This window comes from Crocodylus siamensis, chromosome 13 (genome assembly GCF_052110815.1).
Source record: "Crocodylus siamensis isolate JL-2025a chromosome 13, ASM5211081v1, whole genome shotgun sequence".
Classification (NCBI taxonomy): Eukaryota; Metazoa; Chordata; order Crocodylia; family Crocodylidae; genus Crocodylus; species Crocodylus siamensis.
The window spans coordinates 15,007,731-15,025,316 of record NC_143407.1 but is presented as its reverse complement, the minus strand read 5'-3'; the positions used below and the strand labels follow the sequence as shown (position 1 = coordinate 15,025,316).

The window sequence follows — 17,586 nt, the reverse complement described above, 5'->3', positions numbered from 1 at the left end:
AGATACTACTTGGAATAAATGGATGAGTCAGAGTGCTGTTTATATGCAGGACTCCTTGGTAAAACTACAGATGACTCGACAGTGAAAGTAAAGTAGAAAAATATTCAGTGTGCTGATGTCCTGCTTTACTGCATGTTTGACTCTTAAGGTTTTTTCTGAAATCATACTCTGGCTTCCCTTGCGCTTCAGCTTACTTCACTGACATTTTTCTGGAACAGCCTGATCCAAGTAAAGATACAACTTTGCCCAACTTTGCTATTCCATCAAGCTCCTCTAAGACTCGTACTGAGGGATCCCTTTATAGGGTGTTTACCCTCTCCTGATTAATAGGAATGTGAGGGAGAGAGAGAATAGATCAAAACAAAATGTGCAGATATGAGAGGTAGGTATAAAGAGGTTTAGGACTTACGTTGGGGCACGCAGAGTTTAAGACTAATTAAAGCTGTTAAGTGAAAGTGTGTAAGTGAACTTCATAGTTGTATTTAATATGTCGTAATTTCTCATATAGACAAACCTTTACCAGATGGACTTAAGTTGTTCATTCTGTTTAATGCCACTCTTTCTTTTCTTCTTTTTTTCTCTTCCTCCTCTTCCAAGGCCTGTATAGACGAGAACCTGGACATGGTGAAGTTCCTTGTAGAAAATGGAGCGGATGTAAACCAACAGGATAATGAGGGCTGGACCCCTCTACATGCTGTGGCTTCCTGTGGCTATCTGAATATAGCAGAGTGAGTGAGTTTCAGGCTGTCAGGGGTGTGTATAGTAACAGCTTTCCACATCTTTTCCCCCTTCAGAGTGGTGGCTTTTCTGTGACTAAACAGCATATTGTGGAAACAAAGTTAACAGGGAAGAGAAGTGCCATACTGATGATGACACTCTAATTTTCAAGGATAGGGTGCAAGATGAAATAAGTCTGCTTCATAGAATTCTGTTCATAGAGAATAGGGCTGGAAGGGAGCTCCAGGGGTCATCTAGTCCAGTGCTTCTGAATACATATGAAGTGCTTTAAGCAATATCAGATTTTTGGTGAAATGTGCTGAGAAAAAGCAAAGCACAATGATGGACAACTGTAAATATTAATGCATGGGGAAACCTAGGAAAGCACAAATTGGCTGCAGCTAGACTACTTGCTGAGCAGGTATGCACCCTCTGTCAGAGGACTTGTGCACTATTTTTAAACTTATAAAGAGCATTGTTAATGAAATAATTTTTTTGATTTTTGTCTGTGTACATCAAAGAAACATACATTTGGGTAATTATATTTGTGTACTTTAGTACAGTGTAAAACCTGTGTGTTTAAATACACTGCACAGATGTAAAACTGTGAAATTGTGAGCTTAATTGGCATCACTAGAAACTTTGACTTTTTATTTACATTCACACACTAAACATTTTATGATGGGTTTGCAGAGAAATTGCATTTAGTATCATTTTAAAATTTAACAAATAGGGCATTAGAATAACACTGCTTGAAGTATGCTTGAAGCCTCTACAGGGAAGCAAGAACTTTTGGGCTGCTGTGTCATTCATATGCTACTGACACAATTTCTTTTTCTTCAAAATCTAATCTTGTGTTTCCATGTCTGGCAAAGATGGAAAAGTAGATGAAAGTAATTACCGTTAAGTGAGATCTTTTAAAATAAAAGTGTCACGATGTTGAGGCCACATGGTTTAGTGATCCCTTCATCCTTATGATTTCTTCACTGTAAGCGTACAAATATAAAATGGGAGAAGCCGTCTTTGTCTAGTATAGGAGCTGGCAGCTTATGGCTAATGGGCTGGATCTGTCCTGTTGATAGGGTAGATCTGGCCCAGTGCAACTCAGGGAATTTGGCAGCAGCAGTTGCCTTTTTCATAGATTCATAGAACACTAGGGTTGGAAGGGACCTCAGAAGGTCATCTAGTCCAACCCCCTGCTCAAAGCATGACTATCCCCAATTAGATCATCCCAACCACAGCTTTGTCGAGCCAGACCTTAAACTCCAAGGATGGATATTCCACCACCTCCCTAGGTAATCCATTCGAGCTTTACCACACTTCTAGTGAGAGATTTTTCTGATATCCATCTAACCTTCCCTTGCTGCAACTTGAGACTTTTGCTCCTTGTTCTGCCATCTGTCCCCACTGAGAACAGGTTAGCTCCATCCTCTTTGCAGTCACATTTCAGGTAGTGGAAGGCAGCTGTTAAATCCCCAGTCTTCTCTTCTGCAGACTAAATAAGCCTAGTTTCGTCACCCTCTCCTCAGAAGTCATGTGCCCCAGCCCTCTAAGTATGTTTGTTGTCCTCTGCTGGACTCTTTCTAATTTGTCTTCATCTTTTATTGTAGTGGGGGACCCAAAACTGGACACAGTACTCCAGATACAGCTTTACCACCCCTGAATACAGGGAAATAATTACTTCCCTTGCCCTGCTGGCAACACTCCTACTAATGCAGCCCAGTTTGCTGTTGGCCTTCTTGGCAACAGGGGCTCACTGTTGACTCAAATCGAGCTAATTGTCCAGTGTAACTCCCAGGTCTTATTTTTGCTGAGCTGGTGCTTAGCCAGTTGGTCCCAAGCCTTTAGTGATGAATGGGATTCTTCTGTCTTAAGTGGAGGACTTTGCAGTTGTCCTTGTTGAATTTCATGTGATTCTGTTTGGCCCAGTCCTCTAATTCGTCTAGGTCACTCTGAATCCAAGCCCTACCCTTCAGCATATCTGCAACTTCCCTCAGCTTGGTGAGGAAGTTGCTAAGGGATCCCATCTTCCAGATCGTTAATGAAGATATTGAACAAAACCAGCCCCAGGACCAACTCCTGGGGCACTCCATTTGATACTGGGTGCCAACTAGACATCAAGCCATTGATCACTACTCATTCTATCCTCAGCTCAACTATCCAGCCAGTTTTCTATCCACCTTAAAGTCCATTCATCCAACCCACACCTCCTTAACTTGCTTGCAAGAATGCTTTGGGAGATAGTATCAAAAGCCTTGCTCAAATGGAGGTATATCACATCCACAAAGCCAGTTATTTCATCATAGAAGGCAGGCAATCAGTTTGCCAGCACTCCATGTAGACATGTAGACTATTCCTGATCACTTTGTCCTCCTCCAAATGCTTAGAAATGGATTCCTTGAGGACGTGCTTCATGATTTTTCTAGGTTGTGAGGTGAAGCTGACTGGCTTGAGGTTCCCTGGATCCTCCTTGTTCCCTTTCTTAAAAGTGGGTACTAAATTTGACCTTTTCCAGTCATCTGGGACCTCCCCTGATCACCACGAGCTTTCAGAGATGATGGCCAGTGGCTTTATGATCACATCAACCAACTCCCTCAGCACCCTGGGATGCACTGCAAACAGCCCCATGGACTTGTACATGTCCAGCTTTTCTAGATAGCCCCTAGCCTGTTCTTTCACCACTGAGAGCTACTCACCTTTTCCCCAAACTGTGCTACTTGGCGTAGTACTCTGGGAGCTGACTTTGCCTGTGAAGACCAAGATAAAAAAGACATTGAGTACTGAGACCAAGGTACAAAAGACATTTTTTTTTAATCTATTCTCCTTGTAGCATCTGGTCATTGTTTGGAAGTGTGAGGCTGTGGCCTGTGGTAGGGACTGGGTTAGTGGTCCACGGTGGTAAAAGGTTGCCAACCACTGGTCTAGTCGGTTCTTAAAAATCAGATATTTAAAAGCCCACTAAACAAAATCTCCCAGTAAAAGACTTGGCTGTCATAAAGCTTTTCACTTTTCTGAGCATGCTTGCTGCTTTTTCAAGGATTGAACTAATGCTGACTTCATGATGTTCACTTTGCCCACGTAGAATTAATAGCCTTATCTACTGTTGGAAGATCTTCCCCAGTACTTGTTGCTGTGAGCTAACAAGTTTACTGTGGGGTTCTGTTTAGGGAAACAGAATAATTGGAATCAAAGAATTGCAAAACTAAGAAGTTGCATTTTGAGCTGGGCTTCTGAATACAGACTGGCTCATGTGCAAGGGCAAATGAAGAAAAAGTGCTGTTAGCGCCTTAGTTGCTCCTTCACTGCATCATAACCCAAAAATTGTTTTACGAGGATGACTTTTGTATTCCTTGCCTTTTTAAGGGTGGCGTTTATCCTTGGCTCCTGGTGGCCCATGCATCATTGCACAATGGGGAATGGCATGCTTCTTTTGTAGAAATAACTAGGATGAGGGAACCAACTGGGCTGCATAACATTTAATTGAGGTGATTTAGGGGGAATCCAGTCACAAAATACAGACTTCTGGCACAAATTCTTTCATGATTTCTGTGCATTGTGAAACACCTTCCAAGATATCATGTAGCTAATAAGAGCAATGAATCTGTTGTTTGAGGCACAGCTGTCATATTTGCATCTGAACTCAGAGTATACAGAAGTTGCCAGGGTGTTTAAAACACGTTTTTATGATGTTTGTTGCTTTAGATTTCCTATTACTTAGAAACGTTGAATACTAATTACCTTTATGAATCTTTTCCTGCCCCTCTCCCATCCTGTGTGCATGTGCGAAATGCTCCAGAATTTTACTTGTCTGTTGCATTCAAAACGCATGCAGACTGAAAGAACGTTTACCTGCGCCAAATATAAAAAACATATTGAAGACCAGTCCTGCTTGTTCAAAGCTCCTTTCAAAGTGCAGGCACCGGCATATTGCTAAATGAACTGGGGTCTTTTTGACTGGCTATGTCAACTAGCAACTGACATAGCATAGGACTAGCAACTGCTTGCATGGACCTCTGAGTAGAGAGGGGAGAGCCCTTAACAATTAGTAGCTGGGTGTTTAGACTGGAAACTGAAGCTCATGAAACAGGTTCCAAGTAAAACTGTCTGGGATTAGAAAGCAAAATTATTCTTTCCTGCTGTTCAGTCTGCTGTTTTTCACTTGAATTCTGGCCACAAAGTCTAATAAGTTGGTATGGGTCTTAACTGTGTAGGTACTTAATCAGCCATGGAGCCAATGTGGCTGCAGTGAACAGTGAAGGTGAAGTCCCATCTGACATTGCAGAGGAAGCAGCCATGAAGGACCTGCTTTTGGAACAAGTAAAGAAACAAGGTAAATGCAGCTGAATGTTTGAATGTTTATTCTTTGGATCTGTAGGGACCTTTGGTAAGGAAACTGCGTGGATTGAGCACCCTGATTAAAAAACAAAACAAAACTGATCCCTGGCCCATAGAGCAGCAGAACAATTTAATATTGACAGCAGGGTATTACAGCAAGTGTTATAAGGGTGGTTGTGATTTGTATTTTTTTCTCTTGGGTTAGGTTTAATTCTGGTCTCTAATGTATGTAAAAATTCTCTTCAATGAGACTTGTTAGAATAGTCTCACTCCATTCTAAACAAGAAAAAAATATGGCAACCTGGTTCTTTCTTCATGGTTAGTGACAAGCCTTGTCTTCACTGGTGCACACATCTAATATTTGTAAACTGCATTAATACAATAATTGCATGTTGTACAGCATATCTTTACTTGAAAGTGATACGAGTTGCACTGGTATAAGGTCTTTTACAATAGTGAGTTGTTTCTGCTAGGAGTTTCCATCCATGTAACAACACTGTTGTTAGCATGCCAACATACAGATAAAGCCTAAATCTGCAGTAAACTGTAGGGCGCTCTCTGCGCTGATTGTTTTTGAATTGGTAGAGCTCTGCCTGGTGAAGCTCTGGCCTCCAAAGGAAGTTTTCTGCTTCTCACTAGCAATTGGAAAGCTGTAATTGTGTAGCTTAGAAAGAAATTTGAAAGCCTGCCTAGGAGGTTCACCAGGAGTTTCTATGGAAAATGTAACCTTTTTTTGAGTTTGATTGTATTCCCTTGGAAACAAGACCTATTTAACTCGGCTTAGTTGTTGCATAGCTTACTAATGATGTTGGTGCTGCTTTATTTTTGTGTTCTGGAATGAATCCAGCCCTAACCCACATATGCTGTTTAGGCATTATGCTGACTGCTTTGTGCCTAAGTTATCTTTGAGGTAGGATCGTATAGGGCAGGGTTAGGCAACGTTTTTTGGCTGGAATGCCAAAAAACACCATAATGCCTAAGGTGCCGGAGTGATGGCATGGCAGAAAAACAAAATAAGGGCAAGGGGTACATGCCAGGATGCCCCACTTGTGCCCCTTGCCCCCCACCCAAAGCCCCTGCCCCACAGCCTGGGCTCTGTGGCTGCCAGCAGCTACCTGGGGCTGCTCCCAGCAGGGCTTGCAGCATCCCAGCTAACTGCTGGGAGCAGCCCGGGCTCCCGGCTGGCAGCAGCTCCCCAGAGCTGGGACTGGCTGCAGCTGGGAGACTCCAAACGGCTGTGCCGGGCTCCGGCATCAGCTCTGCACTGGTGCGTGCTTCGGAGCGGGCGGTGGGGGAGGGGCCTGAGGCAGCGCAGCCCTGGTCTCTCCCCTGCTCCGGGCACGGAGGTGATGAGCCAGCTGGCCCGGGCTCTGGGCAGCTGCAGCAAGCAGTGGGCAGAGTGCAAACAGCTGCGCTGGGCTCATCACCTCTGTGCCAGGAGCCGGGGGAGACCGGGGCTGCGCTGCCTCAGGCCCACCACCCTCTCCGAGGTGCGCCTGCACGTGCCGGTGCGGAGCTGATGCCGGAGCCTGGCACAGCTGTTTGGAGCCTCCCAGCTGCAGCCAGCTCCGGTTCTGGGGAGCTGCTGCCAGCCGGGGGCCCAGGCTGCTTCCAGCAGTTAGCTGGGATGCTGTGAGCCCTGCTGGGAGCAGCCTGGGCTCAGTCACTGGCAGCAGCTACCCGGAGCCGGGGCTGGCCGCCGTGTGCCAAGCAAAATGGCCTTGCGTGCCATGCTCAGCACACGTGCCAGGGGTTGCCGGCCCCTGTTACTAGTCCCCTGTTATTGCAAGCAACCATAACATTACTTTCAGATGGAATTTATAAGTTAGAGAATGGTAAGTTAGCATGTTTGAGCCCCTTCTAATAAGTGTGGCAAGACCAGTCTGGAGGGTAAAAGTCTCCTAATTTCTGTTTTTAATTTATTTATGGCTAGTTCATTCCTGTTTTGGTTTTTTGCCAACTTTATCAAGTAGCTTGAATAGTTCTCCTTGGTGCTGTTTATCCCTTTCAGGTATTCATAGAGTGATTGAATCTCTTTTCGGTCTCCATTTTGCTAGGCTAATAAAGCCAAGATCTGTTAGTCTCCTCATAAAACAGGCTGTGCACTTCCTGATCATCCTAGGAGCCTTTCTCTGTCTCTGTCCCCACTGGAATTCACCTTTCTTGAACATGGGTGACCAGAATTATATGCAGTGATCTGTTTGAGGTCCTGCCCAGTGACTTGCGCAAGACACCTCCCCTCACTCCCTTAGGCTAGGGACAGACATTCAGAAAGCCTGAATTGAATCAGTGTTTGCAGGTTAGTCTAACCTGGCTAGGCTAAATCAGTTTTGTAACCAGACAGACATCCCAGAAATGTAGGTACATTCCGGTAGTGGCTCAGGCTAGAAGCTGGGGGGCGCTAGAGGAGGCCTCCCTTCCCCTGGGCTGAACTGAGGTGGGTATGGGCAGGCAGGTCTCTATGATTAGGGAGAGGTGTACCCATAACAGAGCATTTGTTATCAGCATTTAACACCCAATCAGAAAACAAAGCCTCGCTCATTACAAGCTCTTAAACTGCTTTTTTTCTAAAGGAAGGAGTGCATGTTCACTAATAGATCTATTGGTCCCAGGACCCACTTGCAAAGTACTTTTGTAGTAACTTTTGCTTAGTCCAGTACTTCTCCTTTCAGGGCAGCTTGTCTCCTTTTTCTACATTATAAAAGGGTGCAGCTAGCAATTTTTGTACTATGCTCTACTTTCTCCAGTTTAATTAGTTTATTTGACACTATATGAAATGCTTGACCAAAGTGCAAATGAGGTTTACCACATTTCCTTTATCTAAAAATTTAGTTGCATTTAATTGTTCTGGCACAGTTTATCCTTGGTAAATCCTTGCTGTATTCAGTCCCATTTTTCATTTATCTCCAGGTCTTTTTCTTCCAAAACTTGTTCCAAAGCCAGCATAGTTTTAAGGTCAGAGTAACAGGCCTGTAGTTACCTTGACCTTTTGCTTCTTTAAATAGCTGTACCAAGTCTGTTGTTGTCTGGTCAGATAGTATGACCCTAGATTTGAGAGATTTATTAACTTCTTGCTGCCAAATTTGAAAATACAAAGTCTTGTAAATCAAATGAAGTGATTCACGGATTCTTCCACTCTTTGGCATTGATGAAGCCTCACCTGAAGTAATGTATCCAGTTTTGGGCCCCAGACTTCAAGACAGATGTGCACAAATTAGAAAAAGTTCAGTGGAGACTGACAAAAGTGATTGGAGGCCTGGGAAACGTGACTTATGAGGAAAGACTGAAAGAGCTCAAGTTATTCAGTCTGAAAAACAGAAAACTGTGGGGAGGGGATTCAATAAGTTTTCAAACTCCTGTAAGAGACAGGACTTGAGCAATGGCCTCCACTTGCACCAGAGGAAATCTAAGTTTGAGATTAGGAGGAGCTTTCTGACTATGAGGGTGGTTAAGCATTTGAACACGTTACCGAGAGAAGTTTGGAATCTCCATCCCAGGAAATTTTGAAAAACAGGTTAGACCAGCGATTCTCAGCCAGGATGCCATGACACTGTGGGGTCTTTGAGATTCTTTCATGGGTGCCCCAGCATACCACACAATCTTAGCAATATTAAGTGTGCAAACATAATTTACAAGATAAAGCCAGAGATCTCAAACAGAAATCAGTAGTGTTAAAAATATTCTGACCTGTTGTGGCCTTTCTGAGTTATTTTCAGCAGAAGAATTGCTTTATTGTTTTTCTGTGGTCAAAAAATGAGTGAAAATAGAGCTTGCATTTTCTGAGGGTGCCTTGAGTCTGATAAGGTTGAGAACCACTTGGTTAGTCAGATGCTTGATTTGGGGTGCTTATCAGGGATGATTACTGGTTGAGTACAGGGCTGGACTAGGTGACCTCATGAGGTCCCTTTCAACCCCACTTTCCTATGAACCTCTGTATTCATAGAGTATATGCAGCAGTTTTCTACTTCATAGAAAACTTTTATTGACTTAGTGGAATATATTACCAAATGGTCAAAAATAATGTTAGATTTGCTTTATATGTAGTTTGAAAATATTAATGTGAGCCTTTCTTTTGACTGGTTGTCTTCTGCTTCTACAGGGCTAGATCTGGACTTGGCAAGAAAAGAGGAAGAGCAACAAATGCTGCAGGACGCACGGCAGTGGCTAAACAGTGGGAAAATTAAAGTTGTAAAGCAGCCCCGGACAGGTGCCACTGCTCTTCATGTAGCTGCAGCAAAAGGCTACTCTGAAGTTATGAGGTAAGGTAACTCCTTTGTATTGGTCAGCGCATAACGTTCAGTTTTGTTGAAATGTGGGATGCTTCTAGTGCTGCAGGTGAGGGTGGGATTTGTTTTCTGGGGCAGTGTGGTAAGGGGTCCAGATTGGTATTTCTGGAGGCTCTGAAGAGTTATGCATCAAACTCCTATTTTTTCATTTATAAATGTAAGTAGCTCAAATGATGCCTATATTGAAGACCTGACTAGAAGTAGGGCCCCTTCTTTTCCAGGGCAGTCTCCATCTCATTGAGCCACCTTCCCTTTGGTGTGTTCACCTTTTGGCTTCACTTCTCTTTCTGGCTGCCTACTAGGCCAGCTTTAGGAGTATGTCTGTAGAGTCCATTGTTTAATGCTTATCCTCTTGTTAGTGCACTTTTACAGGAAACAATAGATGAAGGTTGCAACCCCTGTGAGCCAGGTAGGGCCTAGAACCAGGTTTCCTGCTCCCTCAGCAAGTGACCTGATTATTTAGGCTATTTGGCTAAAATGTGGGAGGGCCCTCCACATCCTCTGGCAGCAAGCATCTGCCAGTGTGGCAGGTGGGGTTTGCTGACTACAATTTTGAGACTTAGTGCTGAACATGTGCTTGAACAGTGCTAGTCTCTGTGCATCTGTGCAGCCAGAGTGTGGCCTACTAAGCATGCTCAACAGGAAAGTGCTGGGCATATATAGCTAAGTAGAATTCAACCTGTGCATGAGCGCCGAAAGATCTAGTTAGGGGACTAGGTAAGTGTAGCTTAAGCATATGGAGGTGAAATAGGATTTAGTCTTTTTATCAATTGCAGGGTCAACTGTCAGGTCTCAGGACCAAAACCAAACAGCAGAGAACCAGGAGCTAGGGAACCCTGAATAAGGTACAGAATTGCTCTGTGACCTCAGGCTTTGTAATAGCCATGTTCTTCCCTTTCTCCTGCTGGATAATGAGGTTCAAGTGAAAACTCAATGGTGTAAAACATTTGAGCTGAGTTTTCATAAAGAAATCAATTGTCTTGATGTCTCCAACAGTAACTTTATGGTTTGACCCAGTGAAGCATGTGTGTAAAAGCAGCACAAATGTCACCTTTGCTTCCTGGATTGATAGCATTATGAAAGCAGCATATTTCACCTAATCAGTTAACTGATTCAGACCATAGAGCTTCTATTGTGACTTCCCAAAATATTTAAGCTTCTGGGTTCTTAGCGTCTTTGAAACTGAAAGTCTGTTTTGATGCTTAAACATGGTGACTGAAAGGTGGTCTGACTGGCTCCCAAATAATTCAAGCGTCTTTGACAACAATATCCTGAGGACTGAACTTTGAACACTGTTTTAGAAAATTTTGACCTTAAGAATTTTTGCCAAGTACGCTGGCACCCAGTTATGAAGGAAAATGTCAGGCAGAAAGCTGCCTGGGAAAAAGACTTGCTTTACTGTTGAAGTCCTTGTCTACTAAGTTATATTGTCTGAAAATCCTGACGAGGGTGTTGTATTTGTTCGTTAACTCGGCCTTTTTGAAATCTGACTTGTGTGTTGTGTTTCTCATTAACTCATTGGTCAGTCACAGGCAGTAACTGCTTCCCCCTTGGTAGTCCTGCCTCCACTGACTCTTCACAGACCCTAGAGTACAGTTGTGATCTGTGGTAGGGCCAGTGTCAGACTTCTCTAGTCTCTGGAAATCACCTGTTTTTTTGTTACCGTGGCCTCTACTGGGACTTTTCTGTTTTTTAAGCTGCTCGGGGTTTGTGTTGGCTCTGTTATATAGAGTGTCCCCAAGCTGCAGAGATCATTTTTGTCTTCCTTATCCAATGCAGGCTTCCCTAGACTGCTGCTGCTGCTCTCGTGTTTTGCAGCTGTTACCTGAAGTTTTTCCAAACTTGCCAGTCACTCTGCACTGTTAAAATACCCTCATTCTTCAACAGTAGCTTTGTTTGGTCCTTGCAGGGTTTCTGTCCTGAAGCTATTTGCTTAGTGGCCTCTGCCCAAAGTACTTTTGCACACAAAGTATTACTTAGAATAATGGGATTTCTGGTATGCAAGGCTTCTTCTTATGGCACTTGCAACTATTTCGCCCTGTGCGCTGTACCCAGCAGTTCCAAGTGTCTGGAGCTATCTGACCAGATGATCCCAGACTAGAACACAGTGTCTTCCTAGGGAACTGGTTTTCCCTTTTTGGTTCCACCAAAGCCAGTTTGCCATTCAGCACATGTAAGCATGTTTTTACCACACAGGTATATTTCAGGTGGTTAGTGCAGTGTACAAGGGAAGGGATTTGACTTCTGTCATATTGTCCTTTATATATTATGACAGTAAACGTGACCAGAAGATTCTTTAAGTATGAATGAAAATATAAACCAGTTAAATATTTACCATGCTACCTGTTGTGTGTCACATGGTGTGAACTCTTGTGCGTAGGAAAGTCATTCTCATTTCTTTCCTTAGGCTCTTGATCCAAGCGGGGTTTAATTTAAATGTCCAGGACAATGATGGCTGGACTCCGCTCCATGCTGCTGCACACTGGGGAATAAAAGAAGCTTGCTCTATCTTGGCCGAGGCATTGTGTGACATGGACATCAGGAACAAGCTGGTTAGTGAGCGTTATACTGTCAAGGCAACATTAGAATTGCATTGAGTTTCTGGAAGCAATAAACTAAATTTTTTTGTACAGAGATGCATTCAAACCTTTCTTACTCATTCAGCCCAGCAGTCTGACATGCTGCCCAATGCAGTTTGTTACATGCGTTAAATCAAACAAAGAGCTTTAACTAAAAAAAATGTATTTTTTAGAGAGATCACTGCTGGGAACGCTATGAGGTGAATCTTAAGGATTAGGAATTAGAGAGGAGAATGTAAACTAACCCCTATCCTGTTATAAGTTGGGTCTTGACCACTTAAACATGGACAAATATCAGTGGCTTGAGGAGCTGGCAGACATGCTTAGGTGAGGAAGGTGTGTGTATGAATGAAAAATTGTTACAAACTACATGCTACTTTCAGAACTGCATATTATTATATATTTAAATATACCCATCCACCTCCTTTTAAATAATGCCTTTCCCAATATTTATGGTATTTTGGAGGAGGGGGTTGTTTACCTATATTCACTGGTGTGAAATGCTTCCTACTGAAACTAAACCAGTGTTGATAATGACCGTGTCTTGTAAGTGTACCCTTCACCTACTTCTGTATAAAACCTCAGAGGTCTAGTCGGGAGGATTTAATGTCTGACAAATGTGCAGTTGGGTGTGTCATTTACACAAATGTGTTTGTACTAGGAACTGATTTAAAAAAAAGTGATTCTTTTTGGTAAAAGTCATTATGGAGAGATAGCTGTTTGCCACGTGTACATGGGGCAAAATTGTCTAAATGCTGTGAGGTGCTCTCACTTGCACTGGGACTGAGTTTTCCTAAGGTAAAGTAGTAGATGGATTTCAGGGTTGGCCCTCAGTATTCCAAATGAATGTGTGTGTTCTCTATTGCAGTGGATTATAAAGAACAGTTATGAAATGAGTTGAATTTGCTTTTATTAGCTAGTGTTTATAGAGCCCTTTGATTTGGAATTTGACAATGATGTGTAAGGGAACACTAAACATTAATGCTTAACCTCTCTAACTTGTTAAATTTGCAAGCCAGGTAATTATCATTTGAAAACCTGGTGGGCATTCTATGCTCTGAAATTGAATAATTAATTGTGCATGCTCTATCATAACTGATGTGCGAAGCTTTAAAAAGGGAAAGGCTTATAGCTACTTGCTGCTGGCATTAAAAACCAAAAAAGTAGTGTTGAGTGCAACATGTAAATAAGGGATTATCACATGCTAACTCCTAGTAGTTTCACTCTAACAGTCATGGGTCCAAATTATTAAAAGTGGTTTCTGCGCCTCAGTTTTTCAGTATTGTTTCATATACCTTTTTAAAAAGTGTTGACCCCCCCAAGTGGTGATTTCTCAAATGTAATTTATTGTGCTTTTTTTTTTTTTTTTTTTTAAATCTAAATGGTACCTTGCACTTCCTTGAAGCATCAGGTCTTTTTAAAGTGCCTGAAGTTGTGGATCCAAAATCACTAGTTACTATTGCAGGTCTTGCCCATTGTAACTAGTTAGTTAACAAGTTGTATTATGTTGTATTTTTATTTGTATGACACAAAGCATGTTATGTTTTATTTTTATCTGTATGGTCATTTGCTTAAGGCTCATATTGCAGATGGAGCCATGCAAGCAGACTCTTTACTATCCTATGATTCTTGTTGCATTGTTAGTTGATCTACAAAATTCTTTAATAGCATTTTAATAACTGCTGTAAATTAGTGAGGCTCAACTGTAGTATTGCTGACTTTGAAAGTGAAATTGATCCTCATGCATCTTGTGATCTTGCTTGAGGGATGTAAACTCATGGGCAGTAGTTGTCTTTTCAGTCTTTTTTTGATTAGTAGCCATCAGCTTTAATTATTAATGAACTGTTAATTAAGATGAAAAGTGAAGCTGATCTCTTGCCTTATGTGGTGAGATGGCCTTCCCTAGTTATTTTATATTAACACTACAGGACAGAGCTGTCCAAATTTTGTCCTATTGATTGCTACATTAGCAGCTTGCCTGGAACTTAAAGGACATATTCATGAACTAGAAAATGAAATAGGAACTTAAAGGACATATTAATGAAATAGAAAAAGATGAAGCCACTATCCTGCATAGTATACTTAAGGTACATTTTGTGAGTACAAGGATCCAAATACAGTAGTTCTTACTTAACTCATTCCTCTGACTTGCACTTCATTATCAAGATGAATGGTTATGGATTGAATTGTAAAACTGTAATTCCTGGTAGAACGTAGTAGATATAACAGACTGGCAACAGCTGTTTTCTGTGCATCTTCTTCCATTAGTTACCCAAGTAGTTTTTGAAGAGAGAGAGTTTTTTTGGTAGCTTACCTAGTGTTGTTCCTTCTTCATTTTTTTAATGGTTCTGTACTAGTAAACATTGCTCGTATGTTAAAGAAACAACATTTAATGGTACCTTTATTTTTCCTCTCCCCATAATTACGTGTCATCAGGGTCAAACACCATTTGATGTGGCTGATGAGGGACTGGTTGAACACTTAGAGATACTGCAAAAGAAACAGAATGTGGTGAGTTTCTGACTGACCTCTTTCTAGCACCTATTCATGGGTGAGTAATTTAGACAACAGTGGGGGCAAGCAATTGTGGCAGGCATGCCACAAATTTGGGCTGTACCCCTCCTGAGCACCTGTCTCATCCCCTTCACCTGCACCATTGACTGCTTTGCTTTCTGTTTCCTACACTGTACTCCCTGCCTGATCTGCTGCTGTGCTTTCTGCTTCTTGCCTTACCACTGTGCTGCCAGTCTCCTCCTCAGTTTGTCATGTGCCACATACATGGGCTGCCTGTTCCATTTGTGACTTGTCATGAAGGTTGGCCATCCCAGTTCTAAAGCATACTGTCTTAGTGGAGGCATGGAACTGAGTGCCAGCATTTTTTAGAAATAACTAATAGGAAGACATTAAAACAACTTCAGTTGAGCAGTGTTCAGAATAATGATTTAATTGCAATCCATCTTTCTGCTGTATCTTAAAAAGTGCTTCTGGCTTGTGTGTGTTCTCTTTATTCATTTATTCACATATAATGGCATTGCTGGTGATAAACTTCCATGTCATTTGACCAAAGCACTTCAGTCACTGCTGCATGGCTTAATAGGGCAGTACATAAAGGCCAGCATTTGACTTTGGCCTTAGGCAGTGCTCTACTCCATCAAGTTCTGTTGGAGTTCCACTGACGTGCCACTGGAATATAACAATGCACCTGGTATATAATTATGTTTTTGCAAAAGTTTTGACCCATGATACACCAGAGTCTGCCATTCTAGATAACATATCTGGCAGACTTGCCTGTTACATTAAGGCGCAAAAAGACAGTTATGAAAGGAGAAGGCATTTTTTCTAGTCAAGGTTGGTGTGATAACTAGCCACTAATGCTGACATTGCCTGTTAATGTATGTCCTTCCCATTGTTTGTTTCAACTTCTTGAACTTTTTCACAGCTGCGTAGTGAGAAAGAGACAAGAAACAAGCTAATTGAATCGGATGTGAATGGCAAACTTCAAAGTGGACTCTTCAAAAAGTAAGATACTTTACTTAATTACAAAGTTTCACAGAATGTAAAACAATTTGGCTGAAGGTGTCTTGGTAGTCTGGTTTGACCTCATTCAAAAATGCATCTACTGTAGCATTTTTAGTTTCTTGTTTCAAATACTAGCTCTCCTTGCCCATTTCCTTGATATAGACTTTACTCTTTGGCAGTCCTTTCTCCATCTGAATGGTGGTACCCTTGCCATCTTGGAGAATGCAGGAATGGGAGCGCTGCCAGTAGTGAGTGTTCTGTCTTAGATAATCCTGGGGTGCTGAAGTGAATAACAAAATGCATTTGTAAAATTGCCTGTTCTAGATGTAGCCAATTAGGTCCTATCTACATAGGTAAAGGTGGAATGGGACCTAATGTGCAGTTCACGCAATCATGCCTCCTGGCAGGAGGCAAGCACCCGTGGCTGGGGCCCCATGCAGCCCAGCTGTAGAAGGTGCCTTACACATCCCTGGGGCTGGAGGATCCCCACTGCAGTGATCTCCCTGCTCTGGGGATTTCAAGCATCCCTGAAATGGGGGGATTGCCAGGAAGTATGCCAGGAGGCATGCTACGAGGACCCAACATCCACAGCTGTGGGATTATGGGTCCTGGCAACTGAGGGGTGCTGCTGGGACCCAGAATCTGCAGCTGCTGGGGCTGAGTGGCCAGGGTGCACCCCTGTGGCTGGGGGAGCCCTGTCAGCTGACAGGGGACATCCTGTTACACATGCACACGTATAGTTTGATAGCAACCAGTTACTATACATTTTTTAGGTCTAAATTTTATAGTTGGCTTGAGCTTTTACTGTTTGATAAGTATTTTGCATGTAGCTGGTCTCAAGGTAATTGCACGGTTAACCAGTTAGTTGTGCAATATCTGTAATGTTTACAAGGGATCTTTATCTCTAGGTTCCTTAAGTGTAAAAGCTCAAATAAATTGGCAAGCCTTAAAACTGTTTTATGTTTTGTTTTTATTTTTGTCAGTAAAGAGAAGATTCTTTATGAGGATGACACTTTGAAGACTGTGGAAACAGAAGAAGAAAACAAGGAGTCCAGCAGTTCCAGCTCTGAGGAAGAGGAAGAAGCTGAAGAGGATGAGGCTTCAGAATCAGATATTGAAAAGGAGTTAGGTAATTTGTAGTACAACTTTGAGATTTGATAATTAACCGAGTTGTAATAAGACATCAATTTTGGAGACGCATTGGGCACTTCTACATGAAACATTTACTGTGCAGTAAATTATTTAATTTTGCAGTAAACATCTCTGTGTCTACATGTGTACCCTATTAGGCTGGAGTAAACTAATTTACTTTACAGCAGAACAGTACTTGTAAATACAGGTACTATTCTGCTGTGGAGTAAAAAAACCAAAAAACGAAACTCCACGGCAGTACATGTGTAGATGCTGCCCTGGCTGGCTGAGGCACAAGGGTGCTTCAGTGTAGGAGCTGCCTGCTGGCTAGCCCTGTGCTGAAGCACCCTTGTGTTCCACCCAGCCCCTCCACAGCACATTGAGCTGGGGAGAGTAGCCCTGGGCTTATCCCCTGGGCCCCCTGCTAACCAGGGATGCTTTGACCTGGCTTAGTGTGCTGCACTCCCCGGCACACATGTAAATGGCCTGGAACGATAAATTCCAGAGCAATAAGCTCTGGAGTTTGCTTCACATTTAATATGCATGTGTAGACATGCCCATTCATTTTTTTAAAGGCGAGAAGCTGCTTGAAAATGTTCTTCAAATGATTTGAGATACCAACTAAATCATGAGTGTAGGATAGGGTAGAGAACCGTATAGTAAAATGTACTGAAGTTCTTGGATTATGTTCTTGTTAATATAGAAGACCTAACTTAATTGGTCTTCAGATTATTTATTTAATAGAGGTCAGTCCTTTTTTAAATACACGATTAGAATCTTATCAGAAAATTGAAATTGCTAGAAAGCAACATGATAGAATTGAAAAGTACCCGTGATTGTAAATTCCTTTCATACAATTTATTTTAATCTATGCAAGATCCCTTTAAAGGTGTGGAAGCTTTTCACCTTCACTTTGCCAGACGTTCCAAACCAGCAGCATTGTTGTAAATACTGCATACAGGGACTGACTAACTTCTTTCTGATTACTGGCTCCAGATCGGCCTGATGTAAGATATTTG

General features: G+C 42.3%; 1 protein-coding gene across 6 annotated transcripts in view; it reads left to right on the top strand.

Moving 5' to 3' along the window:
* PPP1R12B (protein phosphatase 1 regulatory subunit 12B) overlaps positions 1-17,586 on the top strand; it is a 187,186-nt gene that overhangs the window by 46,028 nt on the left and 123,572 nt on the right. For 5 of the 6 annotated variants that reach the window (XM_090024876.1, XM_090024874.1, XM_090024877.1 and 2 more), the window contains 7 exons: positions 598-728; positions 4,929-5,047; positions 9,152-9,311; positions 11,746-11,890; positions 14,354-14,428; positions 15,357-15,436; positions 16,420-16,565. In XM_090024876.1, the coding sequence (XP_089881002.1) occupies positions 598-728; positions 4,929-5,047; positions 9,152-9,311; positions 11,746-11,890; positions 14,354-14,428; positions 15,357-15,436; positions 16,420-16,565 (856 nt within the window). Of the gene's footprint in view, positions 1-597; positions 729-4,928; positions 5,048-9,151; positions 9,312-11,745; positions 11,891-14,353; positions 14,429-15,356; positions 15,437-16,419; positions 16,566-17,586 lie in introns of those variants that run through there. The other variant, XM_090024879.1, reaches the window with a different exon arrangement.